This window comes from Chroicocephalus ridibundus, chromosome 1 (assembly GCF_963924245.1).
Source record: "Chroicocephalus ridibundus chromosome 1, bChrRid1.1, whole genome shotgun sequence".
Lineage (NCBI taxonomy): Eukaryota > Metazoa > Chordata > Aves > Charadriiformes > Laridae > Chroicocephalus > Chroicocephalus ridibundus.
Window position 1 is genome coordinate 134,872,289 of NC_086284.1, and position 18,894 is coordinate 134,891,182.

Below are 18,894 nucleotides of genomic sequence, written 5' to 3' on the forward strand. Positions count from 1 at the left end.
TATGTATTTGTGTGTATAGTTGCCATATATATAGTTCTATACATAGTTGTTTTCATGGTAGGTTCTCAGAAGTAAATAATTCTAAATGATGTGGACCGGCCAGCATGTTACATCATGGCTATTTTATTTTTACCCGTCATGTCTTCCCCATTCATTTAATTACTCTCCAGCTGCTTTGGGATGAGTATTTGCATCTTTGAGACACACTGCATAATTTCTGCTTGCAGTACAGCATCTTCCCTACTTGCAGAGCTGCTTCTTATTTATAGCATTGAAGGCAGGGCTGCCTTGCACTCGGCATTGCCCTAACAGGAAAGAAATAGAAGGTTCCTGACCAAAAGAGCTCTCCATCCAAGTGTAAGACTAGAGACAATGGACTGGTAAGAGAAATGGAGCAGAAGAGCCCAGTATAAGACTGTTCCGGTCTAAGTTTCACATCAGACAGTTACAAATACAGTAATGAGCAACGCCTGCAACACAGCAGCTCCCTAACAATGTCTGCTGTATATTGTATATGCAATTTTTTACAGGTGGAACACTCGTTGATACCTGTGGGTGTCATAAGTGCAGTTTACGCCAGAGACCTGCAATGCAGGTGGGAGAGTTGTGATGCTGAAAAGGAGAGTTTTGCCCTTGATTCCTTCAGCCTATTTGGGATACTGAAAAATAGAATTTAAAAAAGCAAGGTAAAAAGGCAAAAAACTTCGCTTACAGGCTTCTCTCTGTGTTCTGTGTTTTTTTTTTTGTCTAATGATTTCCCAAGTTGCCTCTTTATCTGCAAGACAAGGCTGCTCTTCTTTGTTTACGAGTGTATCACCTTAACCAACAATGTCATGGGGAATTATCATTCTTATCAATAATAATTTATTAGTTCCTACAACTTCCAGACACTTCCTGAGCACAAAAGAAAGCAAATCTGTACCCTTGGGGGTATATTTTTACACGTTTTTTGCTCCTGAGGGTTTATACTCCTAAATAAATAAATAAATAAATAAAGCAGTTCAGGAGAAGAGTGAAAGCACAAGCAGAAAACATGATAAGCGTCCAGGTGGTGTCTATCCACAACCTGGAAATATAAAGTTTTAGCAGCACCGTACTGGGGCAGAGGATTCTCCTGCCGCCTCAATCTGCTGGCAGGTGCAGGAATCCTATAGCAGCAGCAGGCTAATCACTGCTGACTCGCTAGGGCAGGCATGGATCATTAGACTCCAGTCTGAGCAGGGCATCATTTTGTCATTTGTTTGTCAAACGCTCTTCTCAGGGGCAGTGACCCGCCAACTCTGTGAGTGTTGATTTTGTTTGAGGCAGAGACTCCTCTTGCTCGGAGACAAGGTGCTTATTTCTGTCATATGGAGCCAGGGTCCGCCCTTGTCAAGGCCGTTTTTTGCTGAATCTACAAAGCCGTTTACTAACAATTTAACTAGCCGCTAGAGGGATGTTAAACCAACTGTGATTGCTACTTGGCCCTCATCCAAGGGACAGGGTAGGCTGTGGGACCACAATGTCCTACATGCCCAACCATTCCAGCTGCAAGAAAAGCCCCTGTTGAGCGTAACCAGGTAGGTCTAAGTTTACGTTGCCTGAAGTAGTCTGAGAAGGAGAGACCTGCAGGGTGACACAACTGCACTTGCTCTTCTCTCTCAATCTGAGCTGACAGCAGTGTTCGGACTCAAACCACAAGCTGAGCTGATGCCAATAAACAGGCCAGGGAGTGCTTGGGGCACAGAGGCCAGCTGGCACACCTCTGCTAGTGAACCTTCTTAGCCCCCGGAAGGGAGCAGCTGCCTGAAAACTGCCTATTAGGAACGGTCCTTGAAGCATTCTTGCTCCCAAACAGTGCTGGGAGTGATGAGGGAAAACATTAGCTGACACAGGCCAAAGCATGACGATGACTCTTTTGGCAGTCTAGCAGCATAGATGGCTGTGTCTGGGAATGTCTCTGGACATTCTGATTTGTCAGTATAGATGTTACCCTAAAGTCTGTAAAATAAGTAATATAAGCCATGGACAAAATCTATTAAAAAAATCTTACAATGTACACTGAGCTAGGCTTATCTCCAGCAAATCAAGGGAGCAACACTATGTATAAACTTGGTCCAGTACCTTCTGAAACTCCTTTTCAGAGCCCTTTATGGTAAAATTACATTTTTATTGTACACAGTGTCATCTTAACAAACTAAGTACAAACATAGAAAGTTATATGCTAAGCTCATAAATAACTTACTTGATCTGCTTTTTAATTTCTCTTACATGCAGAGCTTTAGTTTGCTGTTTCTGCTGCTCTTCCAGCTTTGAACGCTTCTTTTGTTGATTATTATAATGCAGTTGTAAATGTGCATAGCTGTTGTCCGTGATGTGGTTGCTGAGCCCTTTGTCAGCCGGTGCAAACTCTATCCCCAGTTTGTGTAAAAATTCTTGGTGAGTAAGATATCGTTTTGCATCTGTATCATACCTTGAAAAAGAAACGCACTTTTAAAATATTCATGTGTTCTTCACAGAAAGGCATTACAGATGTCCTTAAGTGACTTAACAGCTTAAATCTCACTGACTTCCCTTCCTTATAGAGGTGCCATACCACACTGAGAATGAGCGAGTGACTTTGTATGAGATGCGAAAGATAGGGCTTATGCATTGTAATCACAGAGTCGATTCTGAAAATACTACCCTGAGGACCAAATTGTCAGGACTATTCTCCAGTTCTCAGTACTGCTGCCTTTCAGCATTTGGCCTGACATGCAGAGAACTGGGCTCCTAAAAATTCAGTCTCAAGTGTATCAAACTGGTCACACATGTCTGAGATGCCCAGAACCGTAATCATCCTTCAGAAACATAGGTTTAGCTTCATAAACACTTTTCATATTTTCTTAGTTATAAACCATTCCATAGGCTTTTCCCCCTGAAATTTCTTCCTCTGCTAGTGCTCCGTTGCATGGTAATGCCTAATTTAGCTTCAGCTTCACTCTAATTCCGTTATTCGAGTTACAGACATACCAGGCACATAAGAGATTTTAGCTATTCTATAAAAGGAGTGGCTGATGGGAGTGAAGTTGTGCAGCAGATAACTGCATGAAAAGGATACTCTTCAATGTGCCATGGCATCCATAAGGAATAAGAATGGGAAGTAAAATCTAATGGAGTAGAAAATAATTCAGAGATGAATCCGTGCTAAGAAAAAACTATATAGTTAATGCAGTTTGAAACCAAAATGCAATACACTCAGGTCCTATATGTTAGAGAGAGTGATGATTTTTTTAAATAGACCTGTAATGAAGGTAGCTTTTTATATAATGTCACATATGGCTGACATCTATGCCATTTCAAACACAGTTTATAGCGCAGCTCCTCTTTGTTGAAGGCAGACAAGTATTTTCCCCCAATTCATAACAAATTACTTGTCTATAAAAACATTTCATGATATTACTTGCCATCTTTACACAGCATGAAATTACCTTACTTTCTTTTGCTATGTATTTGGTATGTAGCATTTTTCTTTTGACTGAATCACTTTTATTTAGGTTGAAAATACAGTAAGTAAATTTAGTGCTCTGAGAAGCGGAGGCTGGTAGCACTGCCTTCAGACAGGTATGCAATGCAGATTGTCCACAGAGCTCCTCGACGGAAGCTTTGTCTGCAGTTCCCACCTGATCCAAGACACCTGGGGCTGACTTTCGGCCCTCACAAACTGACGTAGGCATTTGTGTGTATAAACAAAACTGATGAAAAAAAAGTTAATGTAACCAGTGACATAAGGTGCTGTCCAAGAAGAAAATGCATCTTAAATTAAAGGGATTGGTAATACTGAAGGCAAGGGAAAGTCCTGTCTTTGAATTCATTGGAAACAGATGGATCTAATTGTATTCGTATGATAAGATGCAGCCTCCTGTAACACAGTGTCATGGTCTGAGGTCACAGTCATAACCAAATAAAGGATTTCTCGTGCAGTGTAATCTATTGTCATTCGCTGCACTACTAAAGGCTCTGTAATCCTATAAAAGATTCATTATTGCAAGAGCTAATCATTTAGAGTTGTCATACCTTGCCCAAAGCTGCTTAAATTCTTCCAGGGTGATTGGAATGCCAAATCTGAACAAGACTGTCTTCAAGTCCCTTGGCTGTATAATGCCTTTTCCTTCACTGTCAAATTCCTGAAAATTCTGGAATATAAAAGAAATCATGACTAACAAGAACCAACAAGTGTGACAAAATGTTTGATCTCTCTATAAGCTTCATGTATAATGGGAATTGATAAAGAAATGGAAAATCATGCATGTCTGAATTTCATCTTTTAATGTTTTTTTATTTGATTTCTACTGTTCCCTACTTTCTGCTATGCGTGTGCAACTCTCAAAAGCTTGAATTGGTATTGACATCCCAGGTGTTTAGGTGTTGTACTCTGTGTGGAAAGTTTCTTACTGATGGCAAACACAGGGGATATGAACATGGGAAGTGTGCATGCACTGCTGAAGAGTGCCAGTGAAAGATGAAGGCACTGAAAAACGGAAGACCTGCATATTTTCTCCCCAACTTGTTCTATATCTAATATGAATTAGATTTTGCTTCGGGTTTTGGTTGGTTTGTTGGGTTTGCTGGGCTTTTTACCATTCATCTTGCAAACTGAGGCTACCAGTACTATTTTCTGATTTACACAAACATTTAATGAAAAAATTATGTCCATTTTTCATTGTGCTACTCTGTTGCCCAAATGTTGCAATTTTTATAGGACAGTTTTGTGAGAGTCTTTTTGGATGGTGTAAGCATCACAGTCAAAGCTTCACTGTGCTGGGCAACACTGGGTGTCAGCATAGTAGGTACATGTTTGTGTACGGCATGTAGTCAAACAGGCCTCAGGTGAAGCCCATTACTACTAACAGAGGCGTTAAATAAAACCAATAATAGTAAAATATGAAAAAGTTTTAGAAATAACTGTAATAGCATCTATTACATAATCAACATTACAAAAATTGAATATTATTCAAACTGTTGATTTATTTTAATCAGATAGTAAGTTTTTATCATTAATGAGCTATTTTGCAAGGGTCTCTCTGAATATTTATAGAATCTGAAGATCAACATTGCATAATGTTCTGAAATCTATTAGTGCCGCTTGTTTATTTAAAGAAAACATTCTTCTTACCCTTGCTAGGTCATGCCATCTGGTTCTTGCTTTGATAACAAGGTAGTAATGAGCGTGATCACAAGCTAGCTCTGCATCGGTTATCATCTGTTTTTTTCTCAGAAAAGAAAAAAAATAAAATAACTATGTTTTACATTAGTGGGATCTTTAATCTCCACAAGTTTCCTTCCCTTTTGTTGTTCTTCACGGTAGTGGTGGTTTTTTCCTAGTTTCTAAGATACCCATTAAAGACTGTTACTTCACATCTGTGTAAACTTAATTCTTTAAATACTGCCTTATTTCCCTAGCTGCAGGTTAGCGAAGATGTTTTAAATTTTGTAATTCCCTATTTATTTTCAAATCAGTGCTGTTCAATCCTTCCTCAAACTCAAGAGCCAGCATGGATTGTTTATACGCATAGAAGGAAATGTTAATTATCTCAGAAACAATTATATCTTGGAGTGACTCCAGGAAGATTATCCTTGATTTACATCAATAACGTAGATCAAAATGAGTCACCAAGGCATGGGTAGTAAGTCTCCACATTTGCAAATTCAGCCACCATTACAAGTCCTTAACTTTTTTGGGCCTGGTGCTTCTGGTTGAATCCGAGCACGCAGAGGAATATGCGTACCTCAGATTAGGATCCAGCATAGCTGTCACACTACACAGAAAGCTGCCTAAATCTGTGCGCTACACAAGGACGCACTTACCTCAGAATCGAGGAGACCTCATGTCTCACCATTCTTTGAAATAGTGCACCTTCCTTCACCTGAGAAGAGCAGCCCTTCTTTTGGTGCCCAATTCTCTTTAGCTTTTCTAAGCACTTCCAGTTATAAAACTGAGGAAAGACGGTTAATTTCTCTTAAGGCACAGTTGCCCACCTCTTGCTACCTCCTCGCACGCATTTCTCCTCCAGTTATTACTTTGTAAGGAAATGTTGCAGACATATGGCTTCAGAGCCTGTTTCAGCCACGCTCCAGGAATACGCTCCCTGGACCAAGATTCTCAAAAGAGAGGCAAAGGAATATTGGGTCTTCAGACCAGGTGAGATGTTGTAACTACGTCTGACCTACCCACTGAGTTCTGTACCACCCATGGCATGTGCAGACCAGAACTTAGGTCCTGAAGAACTGCAGCACTGCAAACTCAGACACTTCTGGGTGCCCGACACTCTGGGCCTTGACAACCTCTGCTGAGGCCTCCATTTGGATTTAGAAACATGAACGCCACATTAACCTATTTTAAGGGCCTGGGAACCTTCTGAGTTTTCCCCACTCCCACCTCTTGACAGAAGATTCCATAGGCCTAAACAATCGACCAACAAAAATAGTCTAAAAACTTAGCTGGGAAAATGCAAGTGCTCTAAAGGCTTTCAATCACTATATTTTCTTTGCTGGACTTCTGAAACAGTAATAGTATCTGAAACGAGGAAATTCTGGAGCTCAATTCAGAATGCTTCAATTTCTAGCTAAGTCCAACTGAAACAGAAATGAGAGCGCGACAGTAATTGGTCTCAGACTCCAACTGTTAGCAAGACTCAATCATCATCAGTTTCATTTCTCATTTTAGACTGATGTCCTTGATTCACTCAGTTGTCCAATTCAGGAAAAAAGAAAAACAAACCAAGCAGATAAATATTACTAACATCAGAGCCAACAGTAATGTTGTAAGAGACAAATAAAAACTGGGAAATAAGCCTATGTGTATATATCACATCTTCACTGCCACAGCGGAGATGAGTTGCTGATCAGGAGCTTTTTTAGTCCTGCTGTATCCTGTCATTATTTTTATGAATTTATCTCTGTTTGCATAGTTAAACAGAGTTTCACACTGAGTTTTTAGAATGAATTTTTTAGTGCCTAAATGCTATTTATCATTAAAATAAAGCTCAAACTTTAAAATTCCAGACGTTTTAAGCAGCGCCACTTCTCGCAGAAAGGGAGGCTGCAGTACTCTTCCTCCTACCCTCCACCCACTCCACAGTGCCTCAGTGCTTTTGTGCACCTCACCTGATCTGGCCTACTCTCAGTGCCCTGGTGGCATAAAGGTCTGGAGCGTGGCGTTTTGGACTACTGCAATGTACACTGACAGCAATATCAGTCTCAGAACTGACAGACACTGTGCCAGACAGGTAATGCCCTGTCTGCCGCTCAATCCAAAATGACATCTGATTCCCAATCCATGTCCCAATTCTGCATACTTGGAAGATGCAGCAAAGTTGTCCAGTTTGGAGGCTAGCTCAGCTGTAAGGCTCCAACTCAGGCACCAGTATATATGTTTGACCTTACAGATCTGAGCAGTCTCCAGGGTAGTTTTGGCATTTCGACCTAGCGGTGGATTCAATATCTGATTTAATGGAGTCATAAATCACTGAGAACTTGGTAAAGCTACCCAACTTCAGCTTGAAAAAGACACATTTAAATACTATCTTTTTTCAATTATACCCAATACAAATTTTCACACAGCATATTCATTTCTGCAAACAGATCAGATTACTGTAGGTACTACACAACTTTTTCTTTCCTACTTGTGAGACGGCATGACCCGAGGAGGTACCTCCTTAGTTTCTTGAGTGTGGAACAGTTGACAGAATTCTTGGTAATTTAACGTGGAGGTCAGGTTCATTCCCAACAAACCAAGTAGGCGCAGAAATTCCTCACCTCTAAGACGAAGCAGAAAGCTGTCTAAGAATTGATGGAAGTCAAGCATGTTGATAATACCGTCATGGTTACTGTCTGTTTCACGGAAGGCAGAATAGGTGTCCTAACAAGGAATATTTAACTAAATATATTTAACACGTCAACTACATATTTTTAAACATAAATAACAAATGTTTGCTCTAGACTTGTTTTGACAACAGGCAAATATTTTAACGCAGTTTGAGAATACGAAGCATTTATAGTACTGCCTTACTAAACACTGGGGATAGTCCAGAGTAAACTACAGTCTTATTGCTTTCATCTTAAGCACATACGGAACTGAGCAAAAGTAGGGACCATCAAAAAGTCATCCCCATGCAAATTTACAAGTTGACCTCCACTTTCCATCAGTACTACACTGAAAGGTACCTCATTTCTGCCCTTGTGTACCCTTAGAAGGCCTGTAATGAAGACAGACTTTACAGCAATTGATCTACAAGCTGAACAGCTTCTTCTGTTAAAATAGACACAAAATGTTCAAACACCCTGTAAATGGTGCAGTTCTTCAGATATCTGAAGTAATGCTGATCAATATGATCACCTTTGCTAGGGGTGTCTAAGGTGGTTTGAACAGAGGATTCCTTTTCTGAATGCTGATCTTTCCACTTGTCCCAGGGAACAGGGATAGGATGGAATGGGATGGGATGGGATGGGATGGGACGGGGTGGATTGAACTGAGCAAAAGAGTAATGACTGCAGCTTCTCTTCTTTGTAAAATGTGATCTCTCTTACTCTGTGCGTATCCATGGTGGGAATTCAAGGAGTACATTCTAATGGTAATTACAGAAAATATAAGCAAACGTAGAAAAGGTGGAAAACAGCTCTTGATTAAGATCACTGTGTTTCAAACTTTAGGGACTAAGAATGTCTTCTTGAAAGATCATTCTCATGAATAGATGGACTGTTCCATGAATGAGTAGTACAGAGTTATTCTTTTCTAATTGCAGAATCTTTAATAGCTATGCTCACAAAAGGATGGGAAAAAATAACTCACATCTTATTTTCCTGGCAGAGGCTGCAGAGAAGACAATTAGGAAAAAAAAAAAAGTTTTTGCCTTGAAAACTGAATGTAATTCAACTGGAAGTTTCTGAGAACACAGAAGACATGAGATCCAACATAATTTTCAGAACCATTTTCCTGACAGCTCCTCCATACCAACTTTTAAAACAAATATTTGTATTGAAATAATAACCAGCTTCACTGCCAAAAGCAAACCATGGATCTATACATTTACCCCATAGACTTCCATCAGCTTATCATTAAGTTGATTGAGACATTCTTCAGCAGTCATGTAATGATATTTAGCATCATTTACTCCATGGTTTGCGCTGTTACATAATGTAGCTCCTGGCCCATTCAATCTGGCATCTGCAATAATGAAATCGAAGTATAGCAAGCATCAAAGAGTCAGTATTAAACATATCTGATAAACAGCACAGTAATATAAAATCAACAAAACAAGGAACTCTGCAATCGTACTCTTTACAGCCCAAACATGACAAAGTCCAATATCTGTATGCAGTATTAGTGGCATGCACCCAATTTACAGTAATGGCCTCAGCTGCTATAGTTTTCCCAGCACAAGGTGAAGAAGATAATCTCAACTGAAGAAAGCACAGCTGAGATAAGGTCTTTTTTTTTTTTTTTTTTTTGCTTTAGCCTTCTCTGGTGCCTGGTTCCTTTGAGGAGGGGAGGTATCAGACTGGAGGAGGAGAAAAGGAGCACTGTGAAAGCTGTGACTTGCTGTCATACCACCTGTCTGTCTCAGAGAGGGAACACGGGAGCTGCAGACAGTGTCAGAGAAAGTAATTTTTTGTGTCTTTGGCTGTATAGCACAACCACTGCACGCTAGACCATCTCTCCTGGAGAAATTCTTTCCTGGATAAACCCTCGTCTGGTTTGAACCAATGTGAGCTGTTTCAGATCTGCCATCAAAACACTCCTGACTTAACAGAGCACCACCACTGAAACTATTTCACCTCTTGTTCTGTTCTGGCAAGACTCAGTCCTGCACAGACAGCAGATTCATATTGTCAGAAGTTTATTATCCCACAGCCCGGTAGGATGAGGACAGGGCAACCGCCAGCTTCCCAGCAGGGCATCCAGGTACTTCCAGTCCTGAAGGCCTAACGTACTTTTAGGCCATAGAGTAGCTATTTTTAGTCCCCATTCCAGATCTGATTCCTTCTGCAGGGATACTTCAGGAATCTATTTTGCCTTACTTCTGGGGAAAAAGGGACTAAGCCTCTTCTGTAGCCTCTTGAGCATTTTCAAATTTTTCTGCAACTTATGAGCCATATAGAGGAATAAAGTAAGTCACGTCAGATTTTAAAATGGGAAAAACTTGCAAAGGAAAATGTACACACTGACATTTCACTACACCCTACTCCTGCTTGATAAGAAAAATGCTAACTTAATGATCTGTTTTAAAGGAATGTTTCTTTTCTTTTTAAAAGATTTACATACACCGACACACGAGAGCCTGTAAAACTATTCCAAAGAATTACTAAATAGTATTCACCACATCTTTTTAACTTCTTCTGATTTTACCCTTTCAATCCAACTCCCCTTTAGAGACACGCACTATCCTTCCCTTTTTCCAATTCCAGTTTCTATTGAAGTCTAGTCAAGAAAATTTCTACTCATGTTATCTTCCCACTAAAGCTTATAAGAAGAAAATCAGGTCTCTCTTTCTGTAACTACAGACCACCCTCCACCACAATGAATCAGAAATCATTGGAAAATAAAGTTAGGACAGTTTTTTCTTTGCATTCTGGTTTCTGAGACTTACTTTATGTTAAATATGGGTCACACTTCCTTTTACAACTATGAGATATAGTAACGTATGGAAAGAAAAGCTGTGATTTTCATAATTGGCAAAAGCAAAAACTTTAAATACAGACAAAACACTGTTGATTCTTGATTTAAATCAAAGAGTTGGCACACTCATTTTCCACAAGGTTAACCTGTTTCAAGCATCTTTTATTTGGCTACTGGATGAAAGCACACATATTTTGGTGGGCAGATGATTAGCTGGCTATATTCACAAACTTCTAAACTTCTAGGACTGAGTGAAGAAAAACCTGAATATTATGTCAGCCAGATACAGGTCAGCTCTCCTCCTTATCTTAGTTCCAAAAGAGAAATAATGACAGCAGAAAATAATAGTAACAGTGTGAAAAAAGTAAATGCGCACCTCTGAGAACAAGAAGAGAGGCAAAATACGGAAGTTAAAACAGGTCTTGAAGCCAATGGCAAAACTACCATTGACTTCAATGGTATCAGAATTTTACTCACAAAATCTAGACATATAAAGGAAATAAGTAATGAATAATTACTTACTAGCTTTACCTTGCACTTAGGGTTCCATCCTAAGAAATCAGTTCAGATTCCATCAGTTTAATTTTTAAGAGGTGGAAATTGAAACCCTTACTTACAGTGCCTTGAAATCAGTGAAATTACTGATGGGGTAAGGCAAGTAGCTGAGGTGAAACAACGTGCTCCCAAATTACGAATATATTCCTCTGGTATTCATTCCTCAGCAGCAGTAAATCAATGAAGACAACATCCTCATTATATCAGTGGACAGTATATCTATATCTAAACAAACGGTAAACCTCTCTGTCTCCATGGGATTCTTGATAGTCCAATAAAACCATCAATTATGTTATAGATAACCACATTTCAGCATTCTCTAGTTGCAATGTCCCTTAGCAGCTTTAACATTCAAAAGCAATACTTTAAATTAAAACCATAAACCAATAAGTAACCAGGTCACACCACAGATCTACAGCCACTAAGACTCATCACTTCGATCTTTCATTCCCGAAGGGAATACTTACTGTCTTCTCACTTTTTACACAGTATAGAAAATGTTGCTGGACATCACTACTATAAAATCACCCACTGCAATTTAGGATACAACATAATTCTAAAACTGTGAATAAGAGTTAGAAATGCTGAGGACAGGGATCTACCCAAGGCAGGGAAAGCTGTCCATTACTTTTTGCAATCTGTTAGTGACAACTCCACGACACCTCTCTGTGGACCTTTAGTTAGGTCACATCCCACATGTTCCAGTTACCTTCTAGTCCTGAGTTAGATACTCAGCAACTTAACTAGGTCAGGAGTCAAAGATCTGCAGACAAGAAGGTCATCCAGGTGCTAAAAATCACATCAATGATCGTTTTCACCAATATCCTTTCCTCAAAAAAGAAAAATTATGGATCTTCCAGGGAAGGTTTGTTTTCTGCTCTGCTGGTGTTAAGATTCCTTTACCTTCCAATATTGCCACAAAATCCAGAAAACTCAACCCTCCATCTGGTAACCGTAGCTTTTCTGTTAGTAGATTAAATTGACTGTCATCCATTGGCATACCATGATCTTCCAACACCTGCTAGAAGAGAAATAAAATAAGGTATGTAATGGCCTATTTTCTTGCTTAATATGTCATTTTGAATACTAAATATCTGGGTGTTTCATCCTATGGCTCAACTTGAAATTACTCTGAAAATTGATCTCTCTCCCTTACACTTACAGTAAGCCCTTTAAATATAGCTCTATTCTGTACAACTTCAATTCTATACAGAAAGAGACAGAGAGCAAAATTTGACTATATTTTTGAGACTGGCATTTTAAGCAAAAGCATCAAGTGACAGGCTAAGATTAAACTTCACCTGGAAAGTAAAAAGTGCCAGAAGAAATGACATTACCTCATTTAGCAGAGTGGAGGAAAATTGTCATTTGTAGAATTTGCCACTACCACTTTTCCCCACGAAGTCTGCCACAACTACCTCCTGTCCAAGAAATGCTGCAGAATGGATCTGGGCTCCTGAACCCCAGCTAGGTGGAAGGCAGGGTTCCTTCTGCCATTGATGTTCTTCAAAGCAGATTTGGGGATCCGTTTTAGGTAATCTATTTTGGCAAGGAACTTTCTTCCCTTCCAACATTCCTCCCATGTCCCTTTCTCTTTTTTTTTTTTTTGTTTTTTTTTTGTTGTTTTTTTTTTTCAAACTCTCTACCTCTCTGTCTCCATTTAGGAGGTACAGTAGTCCAGAGTGGTGGCAGTCTCCCATTGCGCCCCTCTTAATGTTACCTGGAAGTTGACTGTAGAGGGATCCCTGCTTTTGTTCTCCTTTTCTCACCTCCTGTTTCCCTGAAAAGTTGTAGTTGCAGCCCCTCAGAATGATGAGGGCTTTCTCCAAAGCCTTTCATTTCCTTTAGCTGCTTTGTAACTCTTTCTCTGGGTGTATTCCTTTATAACTATCCTGCACAGCTCTGTCCTGACTTTCCAAGTGTTCCTGCAGCGATTACTCTTGCCATTATATTTTAGTTAATTGTACAGATTAAAAGAAAAAATTCATTAAATAGCTGAACAGCATAAGGAGTGTTAAAAAAGTGAGAATAATTAGCAAATTATCATTCCTTTCTGTAAATGTAAAGCTTCTGGATAAGCAAGCACATTTTATGTTCAGTTGAACAAGTATTTACCATCAGATCAAATGCTTAATAGTAGCGATAAGGAAATCTGGCTGCACAAATCCAATCAAAGCTGGAGAGAATCAGTCACAATAGTAATGTTGGTGACTACAGCCTCAACTATTAACACTTTCATCTAAAGGAAAAAAAATGATAAAACTCTGCCAAAACTGCGTGCAAGGTTAAGTCATATTAAATTGTAAGACTAGGTCATTTTCCTGTGCTGAATGGCTCACAAAAGGCATAGTTTCTAAGTCTTATTTAAAGGAAGGGGATTGATGATAACCTTACAGGGAGGAGATACTGTTATCTTTCACAAAAGTGAAGGCACACGTGCAAATTGTGGATGTTACCCAGAGCTGCAGTTGCCACCTTTCTGGTTTTGAACTATATTAAAAATCAGACAAGTCTGAAGGTGGAAAGGCAGGATCTGTGCCTACTTGCCCAATTCCTAAGAAAGCCAGGCCAGTGAAGCCTCTTTGGGTAAAGGAGGTGGCGTTCGGCACCCTCCTTCACTAACCCTCTTTACACCTTTGGTACTCCACAGGCAAACAGCTGAAAGGTGTGCTTATGCTGTAAGCTGTAAAGTAAAACACAGAACTGGCAGTGTTGGTATAACCCTACAGAGGTTATCTGGTGATTTTATGCCTGTAGTTCTGGGTTATTCGGGCACACCAAGATCAATTACCCTTCAGACGAATACAAGGGTGCATTCTGCCCACTCCCTTAATGGCGCTGTAACATAATGTTATACAAATAAAGAGACCTTATCCACTTCCAAGTTGGACAGCCAACTTTTGCCCACTTCTATGGCTTGGCCTGGAATAACAAATAAGAAAACAAGTATGCTTTTATGTTTGCCATTACCACACTATGCTTCTACTGTTTTGAGTAACCTATTCCACCTCTGAGGACAGGCAACTCTGCCCAGCTGTTCGCTGGCTGCCTGGCTGCTCTAGAAACTGCTCTAGCAGTTTCAAACTTGACATTAAGGTGGGCAACGGTGTTGGCACACCTGCCCAGCTACAGAGGCAGGATCCAATGAAAGAACAGCGTGCCACTGTAGATCACTTTAACATCAGTGGCACCCCAAAATGGCCCACAACCTACCCACCTAAATTCACCTGGGACATGTCATATTGCCTACACCATTTGCAGTAACCTGATGTATCCCAAACATCTATATGTAGCTAGCAGATGTGATACAGGGAGTCAGTACTACATCCTTCTGAAGCCACAGTTGGAGGCCAGGGCAGATTCCCCACAGTGCCTACGATGGTGCTAGACACACATTTCTAGTTGTTCTTTATCTGCCACTGAAACTCCACGAGCTCCGAAAAAGCTCTGAAAAGCAGCTGTGCTCTTGAACAAGTCAGAGCAGGGGTTAAGGAACATCTTGGTAGAAGTGTCAGGGAAATTAAAGCAGGAGGAATGTGAAAAATTCCAGTTGGAATTCTACCTAGACAATGAGGTGAAAAAAGCCTTTCTTTTGCAAAAGCTTCAGAGATCTTTAAAGACCACAAGTGATGGAGAATAAGTTTCAGACTGCATTTCACCTGAAAACACACATGCCTGGGCAATTCCCAGAGACATAAGGTAGTCTGTCACTTCAGTTCTGGTGACGAATCCCTTTTAATCACCTGTATTCACACAGAGCTCTCATCCTCATTGATTCCAGGGTTGACTTATTTCATTAAGCACAAGGGAGGGCAGAACAGGACTATTGCAGGGAAACATGCCCCTTTTGAATGATCATAGTCAGCAGCAGCAGGGCAGAGTTCCTGGGCTGTATTCCACCCAGATGGACTCTGCTGAGCTTGCAGGGTCCAAGAACATCACAGTGCAGTGACGCATATACCTGGCTGCAGTTACATGACATTTTTTTATCCTTTGTGCATTGCCAAAACTTGAGAAATGCATCATCTATAGTGTAATAAGAGAACAATGAAATCACAAAACTAACTGTTCAATAGCTTCTGGGGCTATACAAATATCTTAGGTGTGAGTTGTACACAGACAGCCAATGCAGGAGAGAAAGCAGCAGGTAGAATGAGCTTGTTCTGCCTACCAGTGACAAAGTTACTGCATTAGCTGCAGGCAACATATAAGCCTCTTCGGTGTCACATTGTAGTGTAAATCACAGCAACCAAAGCCAATGTCCCAAAGGTATATGTGCCACAGATGTCAGATCTGTATAGGGGGAAGGGTTGCAGCTTAACACATTCTTAATAAGTGTATTATTAACAAGAAAAGATTAAGAAAAAAATGAAAAAGTTTTATGTGTTTTGTCCTCCCTCTTTCCCTCCCCTTCATTTCAAAGCGATTTCACTTTCTGCACACAACTGCCAAAAGATATCCACCCGATGGTAAGAAGACTTGCAGCTGAATGCAGCTACGGTGTTCATAGGAGAAGGCTTTATAGTAAAAGCCTTTGTCCTGTCATATGATGTGGAACTCGTATCTCATGTGCCTATGTTGAGAAGAGGAGAAGGGAAGATAACAGCTCTGTCAGACCCTTACAGTCAGTACATTTGCCCCTGCCACAGTATCTGGTGAAAACATGTACAGTCCGTGGTACTTGGATGGGAAGATGATGTTTATTACTGAACCAGAATGAAAACAGATTGGGACGAACTTTCCCAAGGGACTATGCAGGCCATTTTCAAAGGTACAGTTCTGGCTTGACCCTTGCTGACTCTTGTCTTACTTCAGCGCCCAGAAAAAGGGCAGAGAATACATTACTGTCATAACACTATTCAGCAACAGCTCTTGCTTAAACCTAGGTAGACTAGGGAAATATTACTGCTATCGTATCTCTTTTCCTGCCCAGTGTCAATTTTCAGCAAAGCATTTTGCTTTGAAATGTGAAAAGAAAGAAATTTACAGCTGGGTGCTATCAGCATCACAGCTACAGTCCCAAATCCATGACCTCACAAGTCTGTCCAGAGCACAACATGCAGTCAGATAACCAATCAAGGCTGTGATGGGTTCTGGCAACACCACAGAAAACTCTACCTCAAAAAAGACACCTACAAAATTCAATTGGAAGTCTTGGCAAGTGAAAACTGTACAATTTAAATACATTCATAGAATCATAGAATCTTCATGGTTGGAAAGGACCTTTGAGATCATCGAGTCCAACCAAACACACACCAAAAAAAAAAAACCACCACAAACAAACAACCTGCAATCTCTGCCACTTGGGCATGTCCTGAAGTGCCAAATCTAGACATTTCTTAAACGACTTATTCTTAACATTCTTATTATTGTGGATCCTCTTAGCACTGAGATGCTGTACCCAAATCAGCTAACCCAGTATCAAAAGCCACCCATACCAAATAATTACATTGGAAAAATGCAACATGATCAAATCAGCTGAATTCAAACAAGAGCTACAGAAAGGTCCTCCACTCCTGTTGAGGACCAGTCTATGCCCTGAAATGCCACTAGACATCCAGAGGAGATTTCCCTGCAATGACTGCAGGCTCCTTTGAAAGTGGATCAAGTGTGAGCAAAGAAGAGAGGGACCCCAGGGTGTGCCCCCTAGTCCCAGTGTGATTACAAGCTACACGGCAGTCCAAGAGTGGTTCAGAGGAGGCTGAGGCTCAGCAATCTGAAAGATGGTACAGAATTAGCTTTGGTCATTCTGCCTAAAGTGTCATACTGTGTCTGTTAAGGATCTTATTCTTCACCTAAATATATCGAGTTCCTACCAGCTACCACTGTGGTGTTGCAAAGAGGACTGAAGGACTCCGAGTTAAGGTTAAGGTGATTCTTTAAGGTATGCCCACTCACTTCGCATTAAGAGGTGTGCTGTTAATCGACATTAGACCTCCAAGTCCCAACTGTGTCTTGCCAGTCCCAGTTCATACCTGTTCTTTTTGAAAACTGGGAGCAGTTAAAGCTTTCAAGGTGTAGTACTGCTACAGGATGACAATTTTATATCTTTAAAGACAAGTTGAAATTCTTTTTCATGCCATAACCTGAATGAGACCTGCATCAGTGACTGAAACAGTCCTAGGTGTATGCGCAGGCACATTGCTAAGACACTAAGGATCTTTCTGGGAAAAGTACAGGAGAGAGAAAAATAGCTAACACTTTTCCTACCTTCCACAAGCCAGCTTTATTAATTTTCCCATGCTTGTTGTAGGCAAAAAAGCTGCCTTTAGTAGTGGCTGTCTGTTGTATCACTCTGTCCTTCAGCCTTTTGATTACTTCTTCAACAGTTCTATTCTGGGCATATTTGTTAGCTTGATCTTCAATCTGCTTGATTCTAAAATTGAAAGATTGTGCATGAAGACAAGTTGTTTACTTTTGTAGTTTCAAACATTTGATTCAGCAATAGTGAACAAGAGCGCTTTAATGACAAACAAGACATAGACATTGAAGAAACTTCTTAGATGCAGAAAAGAAAAAATGATAGGTTGATCAAGTTAGAGCACACATTGATTCCAAGGCCTATATTGTGCAAATATTTCTTACGTATAGCTTGCAAAAAGGGAAAAAAAGGAAAATAAAAGAAGAAAGGAAGAGAAAAGAAAAAGGAGAGGAGAGGAGAGGAGAGGAGAGGAGAGGAGAGGAGAGGAGAGGAGAGGAGAGGAGAGGAGAGGAGAGGAGAGGAGAGGAGAGGAGAGGAGAGGAGAGGAGAGGAGAGGAGAGGAGAGGAGAGGAAAGAAAAAATAAAAACAAAACCAAAATTGACTGATACTGCTCTGAAGTATTTCTTTTGCAAATGGAGATCCTAGACTTCCAAATCACAGGCTTAGTTTCTAACGAGCCCAAGTTTCTACATCAGCTAAGGAGCCACCTTTATGCTTTAATACCTCCTCAGTTAACATGAGATGGCTAAGCTAACATGAAAGCAGTTAAGGAAAGGTTTTCCATTGATTTTAAAAGGAAAAAATATCTCTTATGATGTTTTCTCTCTTCCTGGATTCCAAGTAAATCCCTTCCATGCTTTTTCCCTTTGGAAGAGTCGCCAGAATACCTTTCTTTCTCGGGCCTAATAAGAAAGTCCATAGATACAGACTATATACTTTTCTTGCTGAAATACCACAACCTTCCTCAATAAGACAGTAACATAAATAACAATTAAATATTTAATAATTTTAAAGACAGAAAAGAAATTAAATTAAAGGGTATTTAATATGCCCCACTTGTACCTATTTTACATCCGTTATGGATTTACTATAACCCATGAAAAATAAAGTTAGAACAATTATTTTTGTTAAATTTTAGAGCATGTATTTCCATATAAGCAAAATGCAGAAATATTCAGCAATCTTATTTTAATGATTTATTAAATGTGCTTTATAGGATTCCCTAAACTTGAAGATAATCTTAATATTTTCACTCTTATTCTAAAAATATGCTAATGAAAAGAGTTTTACTTTGATTTGAGAAGCACACAGAAGATTAACTCTAAGCCTCCCAAAAGGGATCAGAATATGACAGTGACTGGTGACTCCCTCCTGAGGATCTCAGATGGGCTCATCTGCTGAAGGCATCTGGTCTTCTGAGATATCTGCTGCCTTGCCTGAACACAAGAGGTTGCCAAAACATTACCAACTTTACCTCCCCCGAACCCATTGATTATTATA

The 18,894-nt window shown here is 40.0% G+C and overlaps 1 protein-coding gene across 1 annotated transcript in view; it reads right to left on the bottom strand.

Annotated features, from left to right (window-relative positions):
- Nucleotides 1-18,894, bottom strand: part of EFCAB6 (EF-hand calcium binding domain 6) — a 113,681-nt gene that overhangs the window by 33,549 nt on the left and 61,238 nt on the right. The window contains 7 exon segments of the mRNA XM_063320085.1: nucleotides 2,225-2,452; nucleotides 4,036-4,154; nucleotides 5,135-5,221; nucleotides 7,673-7,879; nucleotides 9,051-9,184; nucleotides 12,095-12,212; nucleotides 17,402-17,567. Of these exon segments, the coding sequence (XP_063176155.1) occupies nucleotides 2,225-2,452; nucleotides 4,036-4,154; nucleotides 5,135-5,221; nucleotides 7,673-7,879; nucleotides 9,051-9,184; nucleotides 12,095-12,212; nucleotides 17,402-17,567 (1,059 nt within the window).